The 10,221-nt window shown below is 39.5% G+C and overlaps 1 protein-coding gene across 1 annotated transcript; it reads right to left on the bottom strand.

Annotated features, from left to right (window-relative positions):
• Positions 1 to 3,222: 3,222 nt before the first annotated feature.
• LOC105058405 (annexin Gh1) lies at positions 3,223 to 10,119 on the bottom strand. The gene is made up of 5 exons (XM_010941329.4): positions 9,960 to 10,119; positions 9,669 to 9,814; positions 9,351 to 9,569; positions 7,831 to 8,043; positions 3,223 to 3,725 (listed from the first exon to the last, which is right to left on the bottom strand). Exons 1-5 carry the CDS (start codon positions 10,033 to 10,035, stop codon positions 3,432 to 3,434), a joined length of 948 nt encoding a protein of 315 aa, XP_010939631.1. The 5' UTR covers positions 10,036 to 10,119; the 3' UTR covers positions 3,223 to 3,431.
• Positions 10,120 to 10,221: the final 102 nt, after the last annotated feature.

The raw sequence follows: 10,221 nt of genomic DNA, 5'->3' as shown, positions 1-10,221 counted from the left end.
CTGTTACTTTCAGTCCTAAGACAAAGGTCTAGATGAAGCAGGTGATCAGAGATAGACTGGAGATTCTTGAAAAGACTGGGATCCTGACCTATCTGGAGGTTTCTATTACAGGGTGGAGACTTCAGAGGGTTGACTATAGGCCCATGGTGCAGTGGATCTGTGATTGCCTCGAGGGTTGGCAAGCCAATGTCCTTTCCATGATGGAGAAGATTATCCTTGTGAGATCAGTCCTAAGCTCCATCCGATCTATCTTTTGGGGAATACTATTGTGCCATATGCTTGTTTCATAGGCCTAGAGAAGCAGTTTCGAAATTTTTTATGGGGTTCGAGGCAAGGCAGTTAGGGGCTTCATCTACTCTCCTAGGAGGTGGTCTACTAGCCTATGCATGATAGAGGTTCGAGGATTCAGTCCCTATTGGCTAGGAGGGAGATTATGATTATCAGATATGTTGTGAGATTTCTTGCCCAGTTTGATTGGTTATAGAGCAAGGTAGTGAGGGCTCGATATGGGGCTTGGAGCTAGGGGTCTGAGATTTAGAGTGGTCATGGCCCAGATCAATGACAAATTAGTGACGAAACTTCGATTGATATGAGTCAGAGTGTGGCTTTCTAGCCAACCCCGCTCATGCTGGCTGACCTATGTCAGCATTTAGGTGGACGATCACATGCAGGTCTGCGACTTGATTACGATCGATGGCAGGGGTTGGAGGGCTCAGGATATCATCCATCTTTTTGGGGCCTTATTTACGGATAGAATTTTTACCATTCTGATTCCTATCTATCGGATCCACGACTTGAGGGTGTGGGGTCGATCTTGCTGCCCTAAGGTTCCTATTAGGGATCTCACTATGATGAGTAGGTCAGTGCCAGTTAGGAAGATCGAGGCTGCTTAGATTTGGCGTGCAGCTGTTCACCTCAGGGTTAGAATTTTCTTCTGAAAGGTTGTTTGGAATCGGCTACCTATTCGAACACATCTCAAAGATAGAAGTGTGAAGCTTTCAGCTGCTTGCCTGATCTATGGACTAGAGGACGAGTTGATGGAGTATGCCTTTCTCCATTATTTGAGGGCTTATTTGATTTGGAGGATGGCAGGTGGCCAGACCTGGGAACATGATAATGGCCCATGGCTTTCGTCCTTTCTGAGTGTGGTTCACCAAAGCATGATCAAGGGGTCGTCTTGGGCACCAGGATGGTTTACACCACCTATCATTCTGGCTCTCCAAAAATAGTTTGATTTTTGAAGCTGAGGTTGTGCCTGTGTAGTGGATGGTGGAGAAAGCTCGTTGCTTAGCTGAAGAGTATCGCTGCTTTGATACTACTGCTACATCCCTTGACGCAACAAGTTTTTGGGACTTTCTTGCTGTGACTGCAATGGTTCAGAGGATTTTTTTTATTTTCTGGAAGCCTGGGGTTTGTCAAGGTCAACTTTAACGGCAGTATCAGGGATGATAGGGGTGGTGCGGGCTATGTCATTCGGAGCTTGGACGTCAGGCTGTTGGTTGTTGGGAGATCTTATCTCTTCGACCCATTTGTTTCTAGGATGAAGCTCCATACTGCTTAGATGGGCATTATCTGTACGAAATATGAGTTGCGAGCTGAGAAGATCTTTATCGAACGTGATTCGACTATAGTTATCGACTGGATTCAGAATGAGATGAAGCATCTGTAGGTCCATCTACTGCTCCATAATATTTGAAGGTTCTTTCGTCATGTCATTGAATCATCTGTCTGGCACGTATTTCTGAAGATGAACAGCGCTGTAGATTAGACTGCTTCTTTTGTTATCGAGCATACCGAAGATTGGACCTAGTGTGGAGCGATGATTATCCTCGAATCCTGTAAGACATTTTATACTCTGATTTTTTGAACTGCATTCATACTAGAATAGTGCAATGGCCTGCTTGTACCAAAAAAAAAAAAAAACCATAAAAGTATTCATAAAAAATAAAAAATAATTTAAAAATATTTTTATTATTTTTTTAAAAAAAATCTAGTTTTTTTGACTTTCCCTTTACTTCTCAGAAAATATAAAAAACATATCAGATTACATGAATTCCACCCATCTTAAAACAATGGGACATGAATCAGACATGAATCCATTTGTGTTGTTTTTTTTGGGAGAAATTATTGCCTGAACCACGGCCAGATAGCCCAGCCAAATCCCATGGTGGATAACACGCCACATTAACCATAACACCCCACATTAACCCTTGTATACCACGAATTCCCGATTGCATGTTATCCACCATGCATGTGCTCCGAGATTTGTGCTGGTCCATCTGGGTGTGGTCCAAGCCCCGGGGTGGGGGGGTGGGGGTATGTGGGGTGATAAGGTTTGATGCCAATAATGTAACCTCCATATAATATGGCTGGTGATAAGATACCTAGAAAATAAAGTGATCATGGAAATGCAGCAATTCAATAATACTGATAGCAATATTAAAGCAAAACTCAGTGACGAGTAGAGTAGGTAGGGTGACAAGTGATAAGCTAGGAAGCTAACATGCGTTGCAGCTTCAATGAATCATGGTGATGCGGTCATTAGACGGCGTTGATAGCAGAAGTAATGTAGAATTGATAACTGGTGAAGGTAGGCCTTCAGGTGATATCCGATAATCCAGCAACCACCCTAATCATTAGTGAATAATCATCGTTGGATCTGAAATTAGATCTCACGAAATCATCCGATAATCCAGCAACCAACCTGATCATTAGTGAAATCATCATTGGATCTGAAATTAGATCTCACGAAATCCCGAAGATGGGCCAATCTCAAGAATCCGGAAAGTTTTAGCCATTTTATCCTGCTATAACGGCCTAAAACAAGTTTTTAATAATATTAAAATAATTATTTAAAGCGATTGGTGGTTATAACGATACCATCATAAAAATCATGAACAACAATGAAAAAATAACGATGCTACCTTTTGTTTCTTTCTTAATTAGATACAATAATATATTTTTTTGCGCCATAAAATCATTTTCAACGAATTTTATAAATAATAAAAATATTATTTCATTTTAAAAAAGCTACAAATAAAAATAATGGAGTTTATATTTTTTTTCTTCATATTATTTATCTAGATAACATAACGAGGATGGCTACCTTCAAAAATATATATATAATAGCCTTTATAATGATTATAATACTGTTATTTAACGCCATTCTTTAAAAAGCATGCATTGCTCAGAGGATAGCGAAATTTCCTGCAACTCAGATGCTGACGAAGATAAAAATCCACATTCATTAACAGAGCACCAGAACAAGAAAACAACCTGACAAACACCACAATTTACTACTGCACAAACTGGGAGGTGGCTACCCACATCTAAGCATGCCACCAACTTCTAAAACGAACTTAGTTCAGCTTACTACCACGCAAACCATGATTTTATTGTAGAGGGATTCACCAGGGCGACCAGCACGCTCCTCAAGCTCCCTGGCCCAACAGTGCAAGAAGCATGGCCTCATAATCTCCAGAAGTGTCGCCCTTAATTGCACGCTCAAGTGGCATGCTGTTTCTCTTCTGGTAAACCTCTGCTACCACTTTCAGGTCGACCTCAGCACGAGTGGCTATGACTCGAGTTAGAGCATTCTCATCTGTTCCCAACCCGTTTATGGCCAACCGAATGACCTTCTCAAAATATCTTTCAGGACAGCAAATGCAACGAATGGTGGCCCTCAGTGCAGCAAGGAACTCATCTTTGGGATCAGATTTTAAATCCTGTGAAACAAAAGCAAAAACCAAGATAGATAGAAAGTCCAACGATAGAAGTTGGGACGTAGCTTTTGGGTCATTAAATGCAGTGAGACAACAGTTAAGATTCCATCCAATTTTTTATTTTTCGAGAGAAATTCCACAAGTGAAGTTGACCAACAATATAAACTGGGCAGTAGATGATTAGACGTGTGATGTGCCATTTCTAAAATATCATGACTCCAAAATTATTTTCGAAACTACCATTCAGAAGCTATAGGATAGGATAAATTCGTAGATTGAATCCATAAATTTTGAATCTGCATGAACATTCTATACGAATTTTGATATTTAAGTTCATAAATTGAATCCACGATTACTTAAAATTAAATTCATAAATTAAGCCTATAAATTAAAGCTGTGTAATTTTTTTTCTGTTTTCCCGCACCGAATGATGAATAGGCTTGAAGCAGTAGTACAGGTGGAGGGTGGGGTGCAGATGCCGAAGCGGGAGGTAGGGAGCTAGAGGTGCGCCACAGCAAGGGGGTGGCGTCGGGGCAGGGAGGGAGGAGGGGGCACGAGGGTTGCACACGATTGGGGGTGCATGGAGGTCGATGGACGCACCGAGGGTGGTGGAGGGGTGGGTGCGCAGCAATTGGGGTTGGAGAGGCTGTTGCAGGCGGTCGCAGGCACATGACGATCGAGGGACGCGTGGGGCCGTGAGGGTGGCGGGGCAGAGGGAGAAGGTAGAAATGACAAAAAAAATAAAAAGAAAAAAATCTTGAGCTCAGCCCACGACCTCAGTGGAACCGTGTGCTCAACCCAGAGGGTCAAAGGCAGAGCGACCGGAGGTTGGGGGGTTGTGGTGTGTGGGGGAAGGAAAAAGAAGAGAAAAAATCAAAAAAATATTTTTTTTAATTTTTTTTTAGAAATTAATAATTTATTAATAAAAATTATAAAAATAAAAAATAATAAAAAATATTAAAAATAATAATGATAAATAAAATAAAATATTTAAAAATATTTTAAAATAAATTATTTTTTGTAATGAAAATAATTAATTTTTTTAAAATAATTAAATATTATTTCTAAAAAAATAATTTTGAAAAATTTGAGGGGGGCATGGAGTAGCGGTGGCCGCCCGACTACCACTTCTCCACGCCAACCTACTCATTTTTTTCCAATCATTTTTAAAAAATATATATTTTAAATTTTATCTTTTTTTAAAACATATATTTTAAATTTTATCATTTTAAAAATAAGAAATAAATAAAATAAATAAAAATAAATAAAATAAAAATAAATAAAATGATAAATAAAATATAATAAAATATTTACAAATCTACTTTTTCATTACAAAATATTTATTTTAAAATATTTTCTAAAATTAGAAGATTTTTTTACAAAAAAATAGATTTTCAAAATAATAATAAAATATTATTTTTAAAAAATAATATTAAAAAAACTTAAGGTCCAAAGATATAAATAAATAAATAAAATATTATTATTATTTAATATTTAATATTATTTTGATTATTTTATTATTTTTAATTTTTTTCTGCTTCCTTCTCCTTTCCTTGTGGCCTCTTGCATGATTGCCATAAAGAAGTTTTATTACTTGTTGCATCACTGCCTCGGCACCATAATTTTAAAAGCATAGACGACTGCTCCTCAATGCCCTCTGTACACCACAATCCCCCAACCCTCGATTGTTCCGCCCTCAACCTTTTGAACGTCCGCTCGACAAAATATAAATTATAAATAATTTTGAAAAAAATTATTTTAAAAATAATTTATTTTTAAATAATTAAAAATAATTTATTTTTAAAAATTTTATTTTATTTATCATTTATTTTATTTTTTATTTTTATTTTTTCTTATTTTTAAGTATTTTTCAATATTATTTTTTTAAATAATATTTTATCATTATTATTTTTTAATACTTATCATTATTATTCCAGCCGTCCGCACCACCGCCTCCCCTCTCCTCCTCCCCTTCCGATGCTGTGCCACCGCCGCTCCTCCGTGCCTCCCCTCCCGCGACCACACCACCCGCCGCTCTGTGCTCCCCTCCCCTCGCAGCCCCCCACTGCTCCGACATCGCCCCCCGACCCCCCAACCGCACTCCCCCCAAAATAATATTATTTTGATTATTTTATTATTTTTTAATTTTTTTTCTTCTTCCTTCTCTTTTCCCTGTGACCTCTTGCATGATTGCCATAAAGGAGTTTTATTACTTGTTGCATCACTATCTCAGCACCATAATTTTAAAAGCATAGATGACTGCTCCTCAGTGCCCTCTGTACGCCACAATACCCCAACCTTCGATTGTTCCGCCCTCAGCCCCTTGAACATCCGCTCGACAAAATATAGATTATAAATAATTTTGAAAAAAATTATTTTAAAAATAATTTATTTTTAAATAATAAAAAAAATATTTTTAAAAATTTTATTTTATTTTTTATTTTTATTTTTTCTTATTTTTAAGTATTTTTCAATATTATTTTTTTAAATAATATTTTATCATTATTATTTTTTAATATTTATCATTATTATTCCAGCCGTCCGCACCATCGTCGCCCCTTCGCGCCTCCCCTCTCCTCCTCCCCTTTCGATGCTGCGCCACTGCCGCTCCTTCGTGCTTCCTCTCCCGCGACCACGTTGCCCACCGCTCCGTGCTCCCCTCCCCTCACAGCCGCCCACTGCTCCGACATCGCCCCCCGACCCTCCAACTGCACTCCCCCCCACCCCACCGTCAACGTGCCCCCCCGACCTCTGTGCGTCCTCGATCGCATGTAACCCTCACCTACTCTCCCCTCCCCCACCCCCCACCCCCAGCGCCTTACCTGTGCAGCTCCTCCATGCCCGCTCGTCATACATCGTGGGAAAAAAAAATTAAATACATAGTTTGATTCATGAATTGAATCTACAAATTTATAAATTCATGAGTTGAACCGACAGATTTAGTTTTAATTAAATTGTAATTTCAGCCCACGAATTCAAATATCAAAATTCGAATTCAAATATCAAAATTCATGGATTGATCCTCCGTGATCTCCGAACGATAGTTTCGAAAATAATTTCTGAACCATGATATTTTAAAAATATTTTATTAAAAAAAATATTATTAAAAAAAAAATCCGTTGTTTGCAGTGTGCTCAGCTCCGCAGTGCAGGGGAAAAAAAATCTTTCCACAGTGATTCTGACATAACTAATAAAATATGAACATGTCGGATGGAGTAGAGAAATGGTGTCGGTGTCAAGAAATCATCGCATGCTAGTGTTATGAAATCAAGGGTCAGAAAGTTGGCGTGCAACAAGGGATCCATAATTCAATCACTGACATTGTAGAAGCTTTGTTGTCTAAATCAAGAGCAGGTGTCAACAGATTCAGGTGCTTGAGTGGGTAAGTGGAGAACGGGAAGAATTTTTTAATAAAAGAAAGAAAAGAAAAAAAGGTTAAAAACAAAAGCAAGATTGCATCAAGATTTTAGAGTGTCTACAGTATTCAGGTAGATGATATTATCCTATAGATGTAAGGATCTAAAGGTATGTATGTTTGCCAATTTTAAAGAAGTAACTAAGCGCCGAACAAGCCAATTAAGGTGGGATAGCTATTATGCAAGAAGAGCATAATAGTGCCTCAAATGACTTCATCGATGTTTGACTCAGAGAAAGGGAGTATATGATAAGCCTTGGTCCATGTCATGAAGATGGGCGGAGGGCAAAGCTTCAAATGGCAAAGCATGTAGCACCATGTACACATGAATGAATAATCATGAAAGATACGTAAAATCAGAATGAAACATACAAGAAAATTTTAGAAGTATAAACATCTATTGGAGCAAAAAGACACCAAGAATTTGCACCTTTTTTTTTTTAAAGGTGAAAAAGCAAGGACTGCAAGATGAACTTTTGGAAAAAAAACCAACAAAAGAAAAAAGGAATTGAAAAAGGAAACCGCATGACAGTAAGACATAAACAGCACATTTATCATGGTTGAGAATCAACAAATGCTGAGAACGAACATAATCAGTACAGCTATCAAGAACCAACAAATAAACTCGCATGAGAAATTAAGCACCAACACTGGTTAATGAAAGAAAAGCTTAATTAAAAGAAGTATGCATACCTTGTTAACTGGATTACCAAATGCATCATTGTAGTGATTAAATGTTGCAACCAGTTGTGCTTTGCTCCTCGTAGTGAGGATCCTAATAAGCTCCTCATGGTTGTAGGCCTTATCAGAGATCTTCTCACGCAGCATCTTGGCCTCTGATTTTGCCAAAGTCAAGTTAATCTCTGGTCCTTCATAGCGGAATGCACTTACAAGTGGCACCAAAAGCTGAAACACAGAATGACCTTTAGTGAATAAGCCACAAAAGTGTAGTTGCTCTTTGGTTTTCTTTTGTTCAATTTTGGAGCAATAGTTTACCCCCTCCCAAAAGTGTGAAAGACTGGGTGACACAGGAAAATACTTATGCTTTAATAGACAATTAATATAAGGTCTGAAACTGAACAACTTTTAACAAACGATTTGCTAAACCTGTTTTTGGCTTAAGCTTCTGGATGGAAACATCTTCCATTGCAGGTCAGTAAATGTAAGAATGTTATAATCACCTTCACTACACCAACTAATGAAATCATCATCCTAACTCTACCACTTAATCCCATTAAGCTGAAGGTCTCAAATAAGACGCCAGGAAAAAAGGAGGACATTGAAGGCCAGAAGTCTATTCCCCATGACCTATGGTACAACTTCCCTGGTCCAAGGACAGCATTTTGAGATGCAAGCAACCAAGCAGTACCTCGTTATATGAGTATAATTACCTACCTCTTCAACAGAAAGATCTTATAAATGAATCCCAATGATAAGCAAAGAGGTGGCAGCTAATTATGGACATTCCACTCTGCCTCTTTTGCTTTCAAGAACAAATCAACACTTCAACCAAGAAAAAAGAGGGGAGAAATTTCACACACTAAACTCAAATCCAGAATTCCCAAGTCCAATCACATTGAAGAAGACAAAACCATGATCGAAGTTAAATTTGACGTCCACCTAGCAAAATTCTTAATATAGAGGTCAGATCCAAAGGCTAAAATGAGCATCAAACCAAAAACCAACTGAATAATAAACACACACTAGAGCCCACAAAGCCAAAGCCTGATCACCTCAAAGGCACATTGAACAGCAAAAAAAGTTCCAGTTCGACAACTGCCAAGCAAAAAAATCTTCTAGCAGAGAAGCATAATTGAAACCACATACCAATCAAGTAAACAGAATAAATAACATTACACACGAAATTGCGCGATGCCAAAATCCGGTGGCCGGTGGCATTGAAGGCACTGTAAACAACAATCAAAGTTCAAATTTGACAACTATAAGTGAAAATCTTCATTCACAGATGAAACCCAAGTCACAAAAGAATCAGCATCAAAGGCATACATAAAATTCACAAAACAATAATACAGGTTACTACAGTCCAAAAATACCAAAACTTGATCCGGTTAAAGACACGGTAAAACAGCAGTCAAAATACAAAACTGACCATTGTCAAGCAAAAATTCCCACCCAGAGACCAAACCCAGATCACAAACCAACCAGCAAAACGAAAGATCAAACCAGATCCACTTCTAATCCTTTGCAATTACCTTACGGAAATCCCCAGTGGTGTGGACCGCCACATCCTCCTCGAGAGACCTCTTAAACCGCGAATGGTACGCCTGCCTCACCGCAAACAGCTCCTTGGAACTCCTTGCACAGGCTATCTCGATCAACACTCGGTTCCCAGGGCGCCACTTCCTCACCGCCTCGTTCGCCAGCCACGCATCCCTCTCCGCCGAATCCAGCGTCCACAGAAGCACCACCCTCTGTCCACAAATCCCTCAGATCTCAGCCCAAACCACATCCGAAAACAGCCAAAAAAAAAAAAAAAAAAAGACACTGGAGACCGAAGAAGAGGATCAAACCTCGAAGTCGCCGGAGATCTCGCCATCAAGGGACTTGAGGAGATCCTCGTTGTAGGCCTGGCGGTAAGCCTGGCGGATGGCACGGCGCTGGTCGGCGGTGCGGTGGCCGAGGATGGAGATGATCAGCGCCTCATTGGTGCCCCAACCTGCCATAAGAACCAACGACACATCAAAACGGAGAGGTCGGGGTCATACTAGAGTTTAGAAAGTTTCTGAGACAAGATCGCAGGCCCTGACTTCAAGATCCGGAGAGAAGACGAAGGAAGAAGGGAAAGGAGGGAGGGAGGAGACCTTCGAAGGCCTTGCGGAGCTGCTCGGCGTCCTCCGATGGAGAAGGAACGGTAGCCGGAACCTTGAGAGAAGCCATGGCTGAGCGAGAGAGCTAGAGAGAGAGAGAGAGAGAGAGATAGGGGGTGTGGAGAAGAGGAGGTTTTGAAGAGGGACGAGAATGATCTAGCGTATCCTCTTTCTCAGAGAAGGATAACTAATCTTCTTCCGCCTACGTGGCATCGTTTTATTAGCCAAATTTCTAATCACATATTTGTACGGTTGG

Source organism: Elaeis guineensis, chromosome 15 (genome assembly GCF_000442705.2).
Source record: "Elaeis guineensis isolate ETL-2024a chromosome 15, EG11, whole genome shotgun sequence".
NCBI classification, from domain to species: domain Eukaryota; kingdom Viridiplantae; phylum Streptophyta; class Magnoliopsida; order Arecales; family Arecaceae; genus Elaeis; species Elaeis guineensis.
Note: the sequence above shows the minus strand (reverse complement) of the source record. Positions and strands in the feature narration are given on the sequence as shown.